Genomic DNA, 17411 nt, shown 5'->3' with positions numbered 1-17411 from the left:
GTACTTGGAGTACACCAGCCAACCAAGCAAAGATGCCTGCCCTCATAGACCTCATGTGTGTGTGTGTGTGTGTGTGTGTTGGCAGGGGGTGCAAACAGTAAACACAAAATACAACAAATTTGTGATGAGTAAGTTACACAGTTGTTTAGAAGGATATTGGTTTTCTGCAGGACAAAGGTGGGAAAGGGGGAGACTGACCGTGCTCGGGAGAGACACAGGCATCCTCATGGAAAGCACATCACAGGAGCTGTTGCTGCAGTCAAGGGAACAGCTAGAGCAAAGACCCAAAGCAGAAGTTGGCCTGAGTTTCCTGAGTGTTTTCTTCCTCCATCTGAAAACCAGCCTGGTGCCTTATCACCACAGAGCCATTATTTCCTTTCACATGCAACTGGATCAAGCCTCCTGGACTTGAAGGCCATTTGAATTCAACCCTGCTTTGGTGGATAGGGTTGTATAGGCAGACTTACCTCCATCTTTGCATCTCATTTCACAGTACAGAACCACTCAACTCCTAGGGATGGTGGGGAAATGACAGCAGAGCTGTCAAGGCCTGGAGATACTAGAATGTTACCACAGCAGCACAACCTACCATTTCCAGGCTGTTCTTGCTGTGCTTCCTGTTTAATGCCTCCTGCACAGTGAGTGACTCATTGTTTCATGTTCCCAAAATGTTGTCTGTATCAATCAACCATAAAACCTCCAGTTCAAGGGAGCTGTGTTTTTATCTTTACCAGTTACTGCTCTTGAACCAACCTATAATAGGAGGACCGGGCCCTACCCTTAGGCTCTGGAAGGATCCTAACTAACTAAGCAAGGCCAGGAGACCATAGAAAAACTCAGTGACTTGCTGGGCCATGCCAGCTGTGTGTGTGAGTATGAGTGTGTGTTTAATGACAACTTTGAATGCATCTTGAAATACAACAAAGGACAAGAGTTGCCTTTCTGAGTTGTGTTCCATGCAAAGAAGTTACTTGGAATCAGAGAACAGTGTATTATGCAGGTGCATTATCCCCAGTCAAGCTGAGAACTTGCAACATTTATGTGAACAGGTTGACAGGCTCATGAATTAAAGAATACCCCCTGGGTCCTAAAGTAGTGTGTGTCCCAGCCACCTGCTCTAAGGTGATTGTATGTTAGACAAGAGGCTAGACCCCCTAGTAAGCTCCCTCCACATTGTACGGGCCTCTGTCCAAATACCCAATAGGAATGGGTGTCACTCACAGGATACTGAGAAATTTAGTTCTAGGGAACAACTCAGCATGGATTGCATAGTTTTCTGCCAGGGATGTCTGCTCTTCATGTGGCCTTGACATTTGTTTGATGGGAGTTGCAAGGGAACTTAATTTAACTCTGATCTCTGTATAGTTTGAGTGAGGTTACAGGTGCAAATTGGGAATAGCATCCAAAATTCAGGCTACGCGTTTAAGGTGAGAGAGGAGAGTCTTCATCAGGGTTGTGGGCCATTGAAACAAATCCCACATTGTGCCATTTATTGGTTAGCTGAAGTAACGAGCATCTTTTTGGGGTTTCCTAATCTGGTTTTCCCCATCTCTTGAGTTACTCCCTCCTGTGCAATATGTAGAGGCTACTGAGCCATAGACACCAGGTGGGGAAGAAACCTGTCATAAAGATGGAGATTGCACAGGTACAGGTGAGGTGCTAGCCTAGAAAACTCTGTTAAGAACATCAGAATCAGTCAGAGTATAGTAAGAATGAATATAAGGGTATAAATCTCTATTTACATATTAGTCTACTTACATTGTTCATTCATTCAAGAGATACACGATGCACCTACAGCTGTGCCTGGCTCAGTTCTAAGCGGTGGAAATACCTCAGCAAGCACCGCCATCCAAGAGTTTCCCTGTTTTGGGTAAACCACATGAAATTGTCAGTTTTCTATGTTAAAAAATTTTGCCTCTAAATACAGGGTGGAACAAAAGTAGGTTTACAGTTATTCGTGAGTAAAGTAGTACAATGATTAATAAATAACAATACAAGAATAAACTGTTTTGCATACTCACAGCATTGTAAACCTGCTTTTGCCCATCCCCCTTGGATGCATCAACTAGTGAGCCAGCCATTCCTGCCTGGGTAGTTACTTAAAAAAAAATAATAAAAGTAGACATTCATATAAAGACTTACGATGAATATAGCAGCTATGTTTGTAATAGCTCAGAATGGAAACCGTCCAAATGTCCACCAACAAGTGAGTGGATAAGCTGCAGCATATCCTTGCAATGGGATACCACTCAGCACTAAAAAGGAATGAAGCATTAATGTACACTAGAATGTGGATGGACCTTAAATGCATTATGCTAAATAAAAGAAACCGGATGACTTCATTTATATAAAACTTTACAAGATGCAAACTAATCCACAGTGACAGAAAGTAGAGGAGTGGTTCTCTTGGATTAGCACCTGGGGTTTGGAGACAAGCAGGGCAGAAAGAAGATACTACAAAGGGACAAGTGGGACCTTTGTGGGATGATGATGATGTGTATTATCTTGATTCTAGTGATAGTTTCACCGGTGTATATGTATGTCAAACCTCTTCAAATGGTATACTTTACACATAGGTAGTTAATTAAATGAGAGTTATACCTCAATAACAGCATGAAAACAGTCAAATAGCAGCAATTTCATGTGGTTCAAGCAATAGATAAATTTTAGTGATAAATTAATTTTTATTGAATTTATTGGGGTGGCATTTGTTAATAAAATTATATAGGTTTCAGGTGTACAATTCTATAATACATCATCTGTAAATTGTACTGTGTGCTCACCACCCAAAGTAGTGATAAATTAATTTTTTAACCATATATTCATTTTTCATACATTTATTGAAAACTCACTATGTGTCTCGCTATGTTTCATTGTCTCACTATGTGACAATGAAAGGTATTGTCAATGAAAATGAATGAGGTTCCCACTTTTAAGCTTCATGGCTGAAATAAGTTTGTAAAGAGGCGACTGACTGTCTCTCCCACAGGCAGTTCTGAAGCAATTACCAGGCTTAACCAAGTTATCCTTTGTTCACTGCATTTACGCCTGTGTCTGTGCCTTCCTTCTCTTCCAGAGTGACTTGTGGTCCCTGGGAATCACCGCTATCGAGATGGCAGAAGGTGCTCCCCGTAAGTACCTTCCTGCGGGTGAACTCTGTCGCTGGTCTGCTCTGCAGGTGCTGAAGCTTCCTTGCCAGGAGCCGCAGGAGCTTTACTTCTGCTACGCTAAGCCCTGCGTGGAATCGAGCTGGCATATTTAGAAAGCAGAGTCCTTAAATCAACCAGGAATCCATTCATTTCCAAGTGGTGTGAGGATCTTAAATTGATGATGGAAAAAAAAGAAAAGGGAGGCAAACTTTGGGGAGACTTATTTATTTTACAGATTCAGTGTGTAGTCGATTATTGAACTACCCTTCATCTACCTACCATAACACTGAGGTACACCACTAAGACCATAAACTCCAACAAAAATTCAAAGCTGATTTTTAGTGCATGTGTCACAGAAACACTTACACTCAGCTGCATTCACTCCTGTCGAAACACTGATGTTTAGACTTTTAGATTTCCCTCCATAGTCCAGGCTGCATGGCCCAGGCTCTGGCTCTCTGGAGAAGCTGTCAGATTCCTCGAGATCTGAAACATTGGCCCTGCGCAGCACCTGTACCAGGCAGGCCTGGGTGGCCAGGCCACTGACCAAGGGCCTAGCTGCTGCCATGGCAATAAGACCGCACCTGCCAGGGGCCACTCCCCATCAGTGACTGAGCATGACGGGGACATAAGGCAGCAGAGCCTATCCTGGAACACACAGGCCTCCTTCCTCTGCAGGCAACTCTCTCTCCTCCGTTTTATTCCTGAGTTTCCTTAGACTGTGGGACAGTCTAGCACACTTCTGCCTGCTCTGGCTCCCTCCCTGCTTCCTTTGAGGCAGAAATTTCCCCTTCTCACATTTAAAAACACCTTGGTACCTGCTTTTCAGAGGCCCCTTATTTGCATGACAGGTCGTTATGCTCGTAGGATGCTTTTTAACCTTCAAGTCATTATAGTTTTCTTATTTCTCACTCTAGAGTTGGTAGAATTCATCTGGAGCATGATTGATTTGGAGTCTTTGTTGACAAATTTCCCCTCATCCACAATGCTAATAGGCATTTATGAGTCATAAAAATAATATATTACAGTCTTTAAACCATATTATCATTCTTGATGAGTAGTTGCAGAGGCTAAAAATAGGTTTCAACCCAAAGAATTCTTCAGCTTTTAGGGAGATTAGATTCTTCTTCTAGGCACAAAGGAGAAGATACTCCCAGATATTTGAAAAGTAAACTAGTGAGATAACTTTGATTAAAATAAGAAAGTTTGAGTGCTTTCACTATAAACAATGATATCATGTTTAGAAGTTGAGATAGTTTTAAAATTTTCCTGCCAGACTTTGTTTGCCTTAATCCCCTGGTCTACCTGGGGCCAGGGAATGAAACAAAACAAAAACCCATCAGAAAACCCGGAAAGTCCTTAAGGATATTTGGAAATGCAGAGAACGGTGTCTGGTGTAGTGTTTTATACTCAAAATCTGTGTAGATAACATTGCATCTGGATGAGAATGTATAAGAAACATACCATAGATTATAAAAAATCCTTTATTCTTAACACTTAGCTTTACTAACTAAAATAACTTACCATTTCCATTGAGTGGTTATCTTGATATTATTTACTTGGAATCTTAGATACTTATTTATAGCAAAGCAAACCTTGTTGACCCTTTAACTTTGTTTCCTTAATTATAAAGTCAAGTAGAGATGCTACTCTCTAGCTGAAATGTGTTGTATTTTAAGAGACTCCTGTACTTAGACATCAGCTCTTTCAGCGCTCACCAGATGGAAGCTTTGTGCTCTTCTGACTCGGCTCACTGGTCATGCGTGGACTCAGGGAGCCATTTGGCAGCCTTGGCCGCACAGCGAGGGTGAACTTGGCGTGAGTTTGGCCTCCTCACTGGAGCTGGCCCCTGTTTTGGTCTCTTGCAGCTCTCTGTGACATGCACCCCATGAGAGCCCTCTTCCTCATCCCCCGGAACCCAGCACCTCGGCTGAAGTCTAAGAAGTGGTGAGTTTGGGCTTCGGTGTTTTACAGATCCAAGGGCGGGTTTTTCTGCGATTCTTTTTTAGATTAACTCAAATACTGAGGTCCTGCTGACAGCATTAGACTGTGTACACTAAGATTTGGTGAGTGACTTTACATATGAGTCGAACATCTTACTGAATCAAGTACACATTGAGTTACTACGGCAGTTCCCCCTTGTCCGTGGATTCTCTTTGCGAGGTTTCAGTTACTCGTGGTTAGCTGCTGACAAAAGTGTTAAATTTCCCCAACCACTGACATTGTCATGGCCTAATGACCCAGAAGCCCCAGAAGCAGGCGGTCCTCTGTAGCCTGGTGCTACGTCACGACGCCTCCGTCATTCTTCTCACTCCATCTCATCACATAGGACTGTATCCTTTCCCATTGTGTTACAAAGAAGAAAAGTGAATGCTTGACAGTAAGATATTTTGAGAGATACAGTCACATAACTTTCATTGCAGTTATTATTATAATTGTTCTATTTCATTATTAGTTATTGTTATTAATCTCTTACTGTACGTAATTTATAAGTTAAACTTTATCATTGGCATACATGTATGTACAGGAAAGAACTTAATCTCTCCAGGGTTCTGTACTGTCTGTGTGTTCAAGCATCCACTAGGGGTCTCAGAACATTCCCCCATGGATAAGGGGGGACTCCTGTATTTGTACAGCAAGTCTTTACCCCATACTGTTAAGGTAAGGAGCTCTTAGCTAAAATGGATGGTGGGCCCTGGCTGGCATAGCTCAGTGGATTGAGCGTGGGCTGCAAACCAAAGCATCACAGGTTCGATTCCCAGTCAGGGCACATGCCTGGGTTGCAGGCCATGGCCCCCAGCAACCGCATATTGAGGTTTCTCTCTCTCTCTCTCTCTCTCTCTCTCTCTCTCCCCCCTTCCTTCTCCCCCTTCCCTCTCTAAAAATAAATAAATAAAATCTTTTTAAAAAATGGATGGTGGAACCCGGGTAATCTCTTTTCTGGCAGCACAGAATGTCTCAGAGTAGCAGGCAGTAGCTCAGAGAGTTAGGCTGGCTGACTTCTACTTTTTAAGGCAGTAATTCCCTCAGCGCGTACACACGCCTGGTAGTATGTGAGATGATTTCATGGGTCTGTGCATGAACATTGGTAATTTTTGGTGTTCTATTGCTTTCTCTTCATGACAGGCAATATTGGCTTCTTATGTTGAATAGCAATATAGCCTTCCCATTTAACAAAGTTATTCACATGAAAAAGTGACTTAGAGAAAAATACTAAATGAATTCTAGGATGAGTGGTGGAAGGGTTTGGTGAAAAATTATGTCATTAGTGTATGATTGCTTGAAGTCTGGGAAACAGAGTTTGACAGGTTAGGCCAGAAGTTGGACTTCTGGCATGTTGTACTTATATCAGGTCTATGTACCTAATCAATCTGTAACAAAAATGCATCATTCCCACCTTTTACCCTGGTGGCTTCGGTGTATCCTTCCTGCTGCATTCCTGAACCTCTGATTCCCCTGGCACTGGGCCAATTTGTGGACCTCTTGTGACCTCCTGTCCTTTTCTAGAGACATATTCTGGGCAGTTAGAACATAAAGGGACAGATACTCTTGCCCCCTGTTGTGACACTTCATGATTAGGCCTTGGACTGGAGCCCTGCTGTTTCTCACCTACCCACTCACAGTTTCACACTCCTATGTGGAGAACAGTCTCTGGTTAATACCAGTCATCTAGGAACGGCAGAGCAGCCCCGGTGGAACAAGAGGAAGGCACACTGCACCAAGAAAGGGAAGGAGACAGCCAGAAGGGACGACAGCCCTGGAGTTGCCAAGGCTGCAGGAAGAGAGAGTGAGAGTTGCTATTGGTAACAAGGAGGCAGAGCATTCTCCGCTCCTGCCTCTCTCTCTAGAGGGTCACTGTGGTGTGAGAGGACCATTCTCTCCCCAGCAACAGCCTTCCATTGGGCACCAGCACAGCATGTGATCTCCAGGATACCCAGGCCCTGCTTCCTCCTTTCTCCCTGCAACAGGCTCCCGGGCAAAGGAGGCAGCTCAGTGGCACTAGGTTTCTGCTTGTCCTTCACTCCCAGCCTCCCCGAGGGGCCTGCTGTACACAGTGGACTTCACTCACCCTGTTCACTTCCAGTCTCCCTGCACTGCCACTGGACAGATGTTTCCAGCTCTCCCACAGAGGACCAGAGGACCATCTGCACATAGGTTTTGTTGGAGCAGCCACACCGTGTTTCAGAAATATTTGTATTAATCGCCAAGTGTTACAAATCTGGTGATGGAGCATAACATTTAGATGTCTGGCCTTGTGTGCAAAGGTGCTGCAGTGCTACCCTGCCAAGGGCCCCTCTGCCCTATGGGGTAAGAGATTGTCCTTCTGCCCCAAAAGCCACCTCTCTCCAGCTCAGAAGCTGGAGTCAGTTGGTCACTGCACTTGTCCTGTTTTCTCTTAACCTGGCCTGCACTGCCCTTCGAGGGGCCTGTCTGGCCCCTCAGAAGAGTGAGTGAATGGCTCCTGTACTGTGGTCTTAGTTTTCATTGTTCCAAAAAAATCAACCCAGCATTGACCTTGTTTGAGAAATACAGACTTTGTGGAACATACAGTCTGTCTGTTCTGCTTCAAACCTCAGACAATGAGAATTTTGGTAATGCCACAGGGAGCTAGTCAGTCCAGGAACAGTGAAGAGGCCAGGCCGGTTTCATGTCACCCAGCCCCCTTACTTGGCCCTCTGTGACTCGGAGGGAAGGCCAGTGAGGAGCACGAGTGCACACCGTTGGACAGGGAGAGGAAAGGTAGCTCAGCCATTTGCTAGTGAGCAGGGAAACAGCAGCCCTGGAGAAGCACTCTCTGGCCCTCAGAGCCTGGCCTTGATGAGGTGGCGTGCAGCTCTAGCCACAGGGCACGCGGGGAGGCTCCCTCTTTCCCTGATAGAATTCCAGTTTCTAAGTGAAAATACTTGAGGACTTTGGAGTCCAGTTGACCCTTGTACCATGGTCAGGGGTGCTGACCCCTGCGCGGTCGATCCAAATAAAACTTTTGACTCCCCTAAAAACTTAACTACAGTTGTTCCTTGATATCCTTGAGGGATTGGTTCTAGGACCCGCAAATGCTCAAGTCCCTATATAAAGTGGCACAGACCAAGGCATACAGTCAGCCCTCCATACCTACTATTGGTTGAATCCGCAGATGCAAAACTCAGGTATATGGAGAGCCAGCTCTATATTTATTGAAAAAAATTCACATATAAGTGGACCCACACAGTTCAAAATGGTGTTGTTCAAGGGCTGCTGTACTCTTGTCTTGAAGATTCAGGTCCACAGGGATTTAAAATGGGGTGTGCTTTAACGTGCTCTAGGGTTTGGGAGGAAAGGAAGTATTTTGTTTATTTTCCTTTAATTTTTTAAGAGAAGGAACCTCCATGCCACATCAGGAGAAACAAAACTCCAAAATGTCCTTTTGTATACAGCTGTTCTCTGCCTAAATGCGTTATCAGAGGAAGTACACTGTTCTCAGTGTAATGTGAACGTATTACCAAATGGGGGCACCATTGTGGTAGAGATTGGCCATGAACTCTTCATTATGTCAAGGTCATTTCCGACTAACATAGCTGAATCTGCAACATGCAAGGCATATAAGAAATACATATGTTATAGACTCAATAATGTATGTGTATGTAAAAATAAGATACATGTTTCATCTTAGCCACTGCCCTGCCAGGGAAATGCTCTGAGTCCTCATTTTATTGATCAGAGACAGGCTCAGGTAGGTCATGCTCCTTGCACAAGGGTATACAATCTTTTAGTTTCCCAAGTTTGTAACCCACATTCTTTCTACCGTACCACTCAGCCTCTTAATTTCAAGGTTAAAGTGGTAGAGAATGAGCTCCACCAGTCTCTAAGTTGCACATTTTTTCCTCGCACCTTACTATTGGGGAAAGAAAGGCAGTAGCACTGCTTTTGCCCCTTTCATTGTAAAAGCAAGGAAAGCATCCCTCCTCGCAGGAACCTGGCCCTTTCTTCCCCCAGCAACGTAAGGAGGAGAAACCTTAACAGGGGTGTCAAACTCGTTTTCACCAGGGGCCACATCAGCCTCGCAGTTGCCTTCAAAGGGCCGAATGTAATTTTAGGACTGTATAAATGTAACTACTCCTTCACAGTTAAGCAAGAGCTCAGTGCTGCCGCCAGGTAGAAACAAGGTACCAGGCCAGGTAAAACAAGGAGGGCCGGATTCAGCCCTTGGGCCGTGTGTTTGCCGCCTGTGCCTTAGAGCTCAGGAAGTCATGCAATCAGGGTCTCCATTCAGGGTTCAGCTGGCTCGGTCATTTGGGACGTCGTTCTCCTGGTTGAGTAGAGGAGAGCGAGGATGTGCTCACCCTCTGTCTCCATGACCCCACCAGCAAATGGACAGTGATTTGGGGCTCACATGTCCTCCTCCCGTCTCTCTGTGTGTGGTTGGAGTCAACCCAGGTGGGTCAGCCATCTCCTACAAAGATGTCCTCTCCCCTTCTCCACCCACCATGTGCGCCTGCACCCCTGCCCTGGCACACATACTCAGTGCTGTAGTTTCCTTCCAGGGGTTTCTGGAGGAAGGTGGAGATGACTTCGTTCCCGTAAAAGATGGTTGGTCTTGTTCTTTTCATGTGCCCTTTGAATGCAAAGGTTTCACATGGGCAAAGCAGTGCTCAATGGACATTGTTAGAAGAATCATAATTTGTTATTACCAGAAAGATGCAAAGGTCCCACTTGGGCTTTGGCTGAAGACTGCAAGGCCTGGTGACGTTAAGTGGCTTGTCTGGAGCCCCAGGCTCATCCCTGGGAGAGCCAGCCTGGAGCACCCCCCCCCCCCAGCCTTCTGCTTTTACTCCAGAGCTTACAGTGCCTCCTCTTATTTTATGAAACAGCAGTTCTGATTCCTGGTGGGCCACCAGGCACTTTTGTTTTAGGAAATGACAGAGCCACTTGTGTGTGTGTTCTAAGTAGTAGAGTGATAATAGCAAATTCATAAAATACTTCAAATAGAGTGAATTTGCTAGTAATAGTGTGACTTTGGACTTTATCAAATCAAAACAAAAGTTGCTACATGAACTTTCTCAATTAACCTTTTCTGCAGTCTCTTTGGAGATAACAGTCCTGTTGACTCTTCTCGCTAGCATGTCTAATCCAAATATATGCAAAATACTTCCCTTAAAGAGCCCTACTATTCCGCTCAACAGAAATGGGGGGGATACTGTCTCTAAATTGCTAGTCCTAAAGACAGACACTCTTGTTCTTTAAGCCCAGTAATAGCTAGAGGTTGCAGGGACATTGTCATCATCATAGTCACAATAATAACCAATAACAGCAAATGCACCTATAGCGTTTATGTGTGTAAATGCATGTACATACATGTAACAGGCACTGTTGTAAGCATTTTACATGAGTTAACTCATTTAGTTATCACAACAGCCTTTTGAGAAAAGTATTTAATAACATCCCCATTTGCAGCCAGGGGACCTGAGGCACAGAGAAGTTAAGCAATTTGTCCAAAATCACACAGTAAGTGATGGAGGCCAATGGAGAAAAACAGAATAGTTCTGGAGCAAAAACAAATTTTAAAGGTCAAATTGCCTTTAGGGAGTCAGTCCTGTGATTACCAACAACTTTTAGCCTGGCTGGTTGTAATGATTAATGTAATACTCTTTCGGGCATGTTTAATTCCTTTAACACAATTTAATACATAATCAGGAAAACTGAGAGGATGAAGTGTTCAGTGACATTGGTATTAAAAGAACCAGTGTCTCAGACTATATGCACCAATCATTAATGTCTCTCTGTCCTGCCCACCCTGGGGAAATTAGTATTACTAATCTTAGGCATTTCTTTAAAAAAAAAAAAAGACAGAATTAAAGCACTAGCAGCAGAGATTCTAACAATAAAGTCATGTGAATGTACTTTAAACCCTTAAGACCACTCAGCAAACAGCCAGGTGGTATTCAGCATAAGTGAAGTGTTTTTAGTTTTAATTAAGTGTGTAATTAAGTATATTGATTCTTTGGTCACACTAATTTAAATAAGAGACCATGAATCTCTTTGAAGACTGGTAAGTAAGCATCATTTTCTCCTCAAACGCAGGACCATTTGAAGATGTGGAATACATTTCCAGCTTTGTGGTAGTGCATCCTTGGCCCGCCCTTTGGGCCCATGCTTGCATATCCCTTGAGGTTCTTTCCCACCAGGAGAGATTCTGGGAGAATGACCCTGCACCAGGCTGGTTCCATGGAACTTCTTGAACACATTCTCATCCTGGAGATGTTTCTGACTTTTTTGAGGTGTCAGTATTGGGGAATGGAAGGGACAGTCTATTAAGTCTGGATCTCATTTTTAAATTGGATGTGATTTATTTATCATCCTCTAATGAATGGCCTACCACTTTATAAAAACTGAGCACTTCCTTCTAGTTGCAAGCAGAAAAAAGAAAATGTCCATTTGCATTCTTCATGAATATTTACTGGTTTTCTGTCTGAATTTGTTTGTTTTCATCTTTCTAATAGGGATTTTCTCTTTTTTTGTTTTCTAAAATTTAATCCTAATTGTATATTTTTCCCATTACCATTTAGTCCCCTTGTACCCTCCCCCTCCCCCCAGCAATCACCACATGGTTGTCCACATCCATGAGTCCTTTTCCATTTTTGCTCCACCCCTCCACCCCCTCACCTGCACCCTCCAACCAGCTGCCATCCTGCTCTCCATCTATGAGTCTGTCCCCATTTTTCTTGTTAGTTCAGTTTGTTCATTAGACTCCATATATAAGGGAGATCGTATGGTATTTGTCTTTCTCTGACTGGCTGATTTCACTTAGCATAATGTTCTCCAGCTCCATCCATGCTGTTGCAATAGGGATTTTCTACCTAGAGAAGCACCATGTGAAATTTGTGTATTTTTTAAACTCTTCAGTTTATTCCTTATGGGTTTGTTTGTTTGTTTGTTTGTTGTGCACAAGGTCTGTCTGTAGGTGATACCATATTTGTGCCTCCACATGTTTATCTGATGGGTCTGAGAAAGAAAGCCGACCCAACAATATCTGCTCTCCAAGTCCCTCTTCCTGTCCCTCTCGAGCACAGATTTGAAGGTGACCCTATGACAGCTCTTGTACAGAACCCTCATCTGATACCCCTCCATGCGTTCAGGTTTAGCAAACACACAGGATCAGGCAGTGCGCTCGTTGTACCAATAGGACTCAAGCACACCCGAACTCGAGGACTGCCGCCAGTGTGGTGGGAGCAGGTGGAGACAGAGCATGTCCATCCCGGTCTCGCTGTTTCTCGCCCAATCCTGATTCCTCCTGGGGCGGCCCCAAGCATAGCAGGTTGCCTTATCTCTGTGTAAACTAATTTAAAAGCTTGAACATAGCTTAGAAATGTAGGGAGGAAAAAATACCAATAATTCGGTGCTTTAAAAACATGGAATTAAACAACAACAAAGTAATTTATGGAAAAATTACTTTGGAAAAAGTAATTTAAAAAAATATGGAAAAAGGTGAGAAACTGCTTTGACCTTGGCAGAACTGAAGTGGTGCATGTACGAATGTCCTCTTGCATTTGAATCTTGGAGAAGACGCTCACCATTGCATTCTGAGTGGTGAGGATACTTTTCAGGTCTTAAGTAAACATACACACAAATACACACAGGCATGCACCTCGCCTCCCCGGAAACTTGGGAAGGCTTGCTCTGGGAATCTGCTCCTGTAACTCCACAGTGCTTCACAAGAGGGTGACAGAGAGCAAAAAACAGATTACCCTCCAGCTCTGAGCAGGGGGTGACTGGGGTTTGGCCAAGGTCTCGGAGGGTGATGGGCTGTGCAGCACCTTAGAAAGGCATGCTGTAGAGTCATGAGCTTAATTATTTATCATTACGGAAAGTAATAAATTCAGCAAAAACATGCACGATCAACTCATGAATCAGAGCTAAAGTCCACCGTTGATTTCTACTACACTGTGTACTTGCTGCCCTAATCACTGGCGTGGTATCTCCCATCAGCTCCCCGATCCTGTGCGTCTGTGGCATGGAGTTTATCTTTGAAAAAATATGGCCTTTCTAGACAGAGATAATTTGCTTCTGGTTATGAACTTAGTCCCTTAAAGTTAAGTTTCCAAGTCCTTGAGGTTGATAGCAAATACATACATACATCCTGTCCTTTTGAATTGGAAAGCAAAGTTCAAACGTGATTCTGAAATTACCCCCTAAATTTTTTTCTTAGTCAAGTTCACTTTTCCATAGAATAATCTTGCTCATTTTTGCCACATAGATTCCCCTACCCAACCTCGATTTTACTTTTCCCCGCTTGCATTTGCTGCCATTTAGAAAACCCACTTCAGTGCCCCCTGACATAAAGTGAGCTCACTCCTGGCTGTGGTTTTTCACTGATTTGATGCCTCCCTGAGCTGTGCTTTCCTCACAGTGATTTCCTCCCAATCCTTTAAGACCCAGCTCTGGTTCTCTCATTCCAGTAGAACTTCCAGGTATGATTCCCAGCAGGGTCTTTTGCTTCTCCAGTTTCTTTTGGATTTCTGTGAGATATTATGTATAAACTGTGTGAAAAAATACTTCCTTTCCCATATATCACTGCCATGGATTGCATGAATTGTGTGTGGGTGGTGATGATGCCGGGGAACCCACTGTGCCTAATGAAGAGCTAGGCCTACTTTGTGATGATGGGTTGATCTCGATGTTGGCCGATCGGACTATTTTTCTCTTATTTTTTTTTTAATTCTAACATTTCACACAAATATGTTTGCCTTTCTTTGGACTGTCTTTCAGTCTGTGTTTCATCTCTTTTGTTTGACAGGTCAAAAAAATTTCAGTCATTTATTGAGAGCTGCTTGGTAAAGAATCACAGCCAGCGACCAGCGACAGAGCAACTGATGAAGCATCCATTTATCCGAGACCAGCCTAATGAACGACAGGTCCGCATTCAGCTCAAGGACCATATTGATAGAACAAAGAAGAAACGAGGAGAGAAAGGTTAGAAGCACATTTGTATTTCAACAAGGGAAACAAAAGATGGAGTGAGTCCTGGGCTCTTGATGTATTTGAACATGACCGTGGGGATTTCAAATGGACCTGCATTATTCTTTGGTGTGAGAGGCTGCCTCCAAGGTCACAGCCTGTGGGCCTCAGTAGAGTGCCTCATCCACGGCTGGACGGAATCTTTCGTGAGAGAACAGAACCGAGAGAAATACTACCTTTTCTAGCCGCTGAACAAAAAGAGGCATGTTGAGTGGTGCTATGGAGCGGGTTAATATGACAAGCGGTTTTCTTAATTCAAATGAATATTCATGTTTTGAAGACTAAAATTCTACAGGAGACAGACAGCCTAAAAAAAATCTAGTTGACATTTTTCTGTACTGGCAGTTTTGAACATTTAGGTTTTTGTGCTGTGAGGCTCATTTCTGATTTAGTTATTTGGAAGGCAGAATGAATGTTCTTCTAGTCTCCGTGAAAGAAAAGAGGCTGCCAGGCTTTTTTCCTAATGGTGGCCGTGGGCCACTCCGTGAAGTCGAAATCTTACAGGGAATATTTTAAGGTGGTATGTCAGACATGCAGCCATTGAAGGTGACCTTCTTGAAAAAGGAAATTTAATTTACTATGGGTACATAAAGTAGGTTAAGTGCTCAGAATCTTATTTTCAGACTCAAATTCTGAGTTCAAGGCTAGCTGTACCCTTTAATAGTTACATGAGCTTCAGCCCAGTTTCCTGATCTTTAAGAAACAACTGGGTTTATAATGATAACTAGGATCGCCTGGCATTGTTGCAAAGATTAAATGTGCCAGCGCATGTACATTTCCTAATACAATGTCTGGTACATGGACATCCTCGATAAATATTAGCTGTTCTTATTTAGACAATTCTTTGTTGACCTATAATTTTCCAGTACTGCTAGGGTTACTTTCTGAAAACCTCTGACCTCTCTGCCCCTGACTGGTAGGAATGGATACAGTTTGAACCTCGGGTTGTTTTTACATTTTGGTGGCACAAACTCTGCAATGTGAGTCAGAACTCTCCATCCCATGGAAAAAAAAAAAGACTATGTTTAATGTGTTCCTTCTCTGCAAAGTAGAAGAGTAACATTTTAGGTAGTAGGGACACTCAGCTGTTACATGGTCATCTAAGGAACCTGAGTCGGATGAGATTTAGGGCCCATTTTTGTCTGTTCCTCAAGAAAGAGCATTGATCAGATGAGATCTCATTTTGTTTGCTCGGTTTGACCAAATGACTTAATTGGCTCCTTTTAACACTATTTTACTCTCAGTAGCTCTGAGATCAGCTTTTGGTTGAATCAAACAGTTCCTAAAATTTTATTGAATTTAGTAGGGTGACATTGCTTAATAAGATTATACTAGTTTCAAGCACACAGTTCTGTAACACGTCATCAGTATATTGCATCGTGTTTACCATCCAAAATCAAGTCTCCTTCCATCGTGATACGTTTGACCCCTTAACCCTCTTCTACCTCCCCCAACCCCCCTTCCCTTCTGGTAACCACCCCAGAATCAAACAATTTTAATGTGCATTGCTTTATGATATTTTTACCTCATATATTTTCCTTAAAATATGTTGACACATGCTAATTTAAGCCAGTAATACAAAAGCAATCAAGCCAGATTCTGGAGAAATATTATAATTAAGGAGGCTGATAAATGAAGGTTTTACCCTAGAGAGTAAAAATAATTAGATTAATTGGGCGCTTTTTTCCTTGCCGTCATTTCCCTTAACAGATAAAATCTCTGCATTTTACTTTGAACTCTGTTGATTCGTTGTGGGAAAGTTTGGAATATTAAACTTTTAATGTAGAATATTGAAACACTTTATGAAGGTTCTTTACATTTCATAACTGGCCTCAATATGAGTATGTGAAGCTAACTTGTGATTTTAAAAAATACTCATGAAGTCATCACACTTTTGGCTTCATTTTTTTATCCCTTGAATGGCTAAATGGTATGGAAGGCAAGGTGTGTTCAAGCTTATGATCAAGGATCAAGTACTGTACTCCTCAGCATGTATCTGCTGCCCCTGGTGGCAATATAACCAAATTGCAGTTTTAGCTCCTTCTTAGGGGTGCGCAAATACCTCCCAAGTTGTGATTACTAACCCACAGCTATGAAAGGATAACAGTAATGTGGTATCACCCTCCCTCAGTCAAAATCAAAAGTTCCTCCGAAGGAGCCTACTGCCCACAGAAAAGTTCTCAGCGTGGTTTATGTAAGGATCAGCAAGCCATATCAAACCTGCTGGCCTTTCGCACACCATCTGCTTTTCTCACACCCTGACATCTAGCCACTGATGGCTCATTGTTCCCTGAATACGCCATGCACTGTGATGCTGTCGGCCACTGTCAGGTGGTTACATTGCTTAGAAAGCGTTTTTCCCACCACTTTCAGCTGCCATCTGCCTGGGAGAGGGCCACTGACCTCCCAGGGCCCAGCTCATTTCCCCTCCGAGGCTGTGCTGTCCCCCTTCCCCTGCAGACTTAGCTGCTTCTTTCTCAGATATCTCATCGCAGTTTTTGTGTACCTCTATGTAGCTTGTAATATGTTGGAAAGAACACTAGTTTTAAAATTGGAAAAGTTTTGAATTGAATTCTAAATCCAAATCCCAAACTTATGAATGAGATGACACTGGTCATATTACTTAACCACTTATAATCTCAGTATCTTCATTTGAGAAATGGATATTATCTCAAAGTATTGTTAAAAGGAATAAATGGAAGAATACAGGTGTAGTATCTAGCATGGTGACTGGCATGGGAGATGCCCAGCAAAGACTGGTTCCCTTTCTTCCTCATCATGGGGACTCTAATTTGTTACTTGTCCCTCTTGCCCATTAGATTCCTCCAAAGCAAAGGCTCAGTCTTATTCATTATTACATGTTAAGTTGCTTAACATATTATTGAATTAAATGGATGTCCCCAATTAAATTGGGTCAAGGAAAACACATTTAACTATATTTTTAATAGCACATTTTGTCAAAAGGTTCTTTCTGGTATTTATCAAGATCTCTCAAGGCAATTTGGAGTCCATATAAGACATATTAAAATTCCTACTTGAACAATGATTAATATGGTCAAGAAGTTAACAGTGAGCCAATCGAAGATTCTCTGAGGTGGTTCTATACATTATGAACTAACACAAACTGAAAGGCGATGTTTCCATTCCTCATCTTCACTTTCGTGTGAAGAACACCATTAGGGACAGAGCTCTTGAGCTGGCTGGGACAGTATTAGATGTGGTTACTTCCATGTACTTGAACCCAGCTGATGGGAACTTTTGGAGCTCAAG

The 17411-nt window shown here is 43.0% G+C and overlaps 1 protein-coding gene across 5 annotated transcripts in view; it reads left to right on the top strand.

Moving 5' to 3' along the window:
• TNIK (TRAF2 and NCK interacting kinase) overlaps nucleotides 1-17411 on the top strand; it is a 349252-nt gene that overhangs the window by 232871 nt on the left and 98970 nt on the right. For all 5 annotated transcript variants that reach the window (XM_036017691.1, XM_028505308.2, XM_036017690.1 and 2 more), the window contains exons 8-10: nucleotides 3077-3131; nucleotides 5018-5096; nucleotides 13921-14096. In XM_036017691.1, the coding sequence (XP_035873584.1) occupies nucleotides 3077-3131; nucleotides 5018-5096; nucleotides 13921-14096 (310 nt within the window). The remainder of the gene's footprint in view (nucleotides 1-3076; nucleotides 3132-5017; nucleotides 5097-13920; nucleotides 14097-17411) is intronic.

The sequence above is a fragment of the Phyllostomus discolor genome, chromosome 2 (genome assembly GCF_004126475.2).
Source record: "Phyllostomus discolor isolate MPI-MPIP mPhyDis1 chromosome 2, mPhyDis1.pri.v3, whole genome shotgun sequence".
Classification (NCBI taxonomy): Eukaryota; Metazoa; Chordata; class Mammalia; order Chiroptera; family Phyllostomidae; genus Phyllostomus; species Phyllostomus discolor.
The sequence above is the reverse complement of the archived record's forward strand: the minus strand, read 5'-3'. Positions and strand labels throughout refer to the sequence as shown.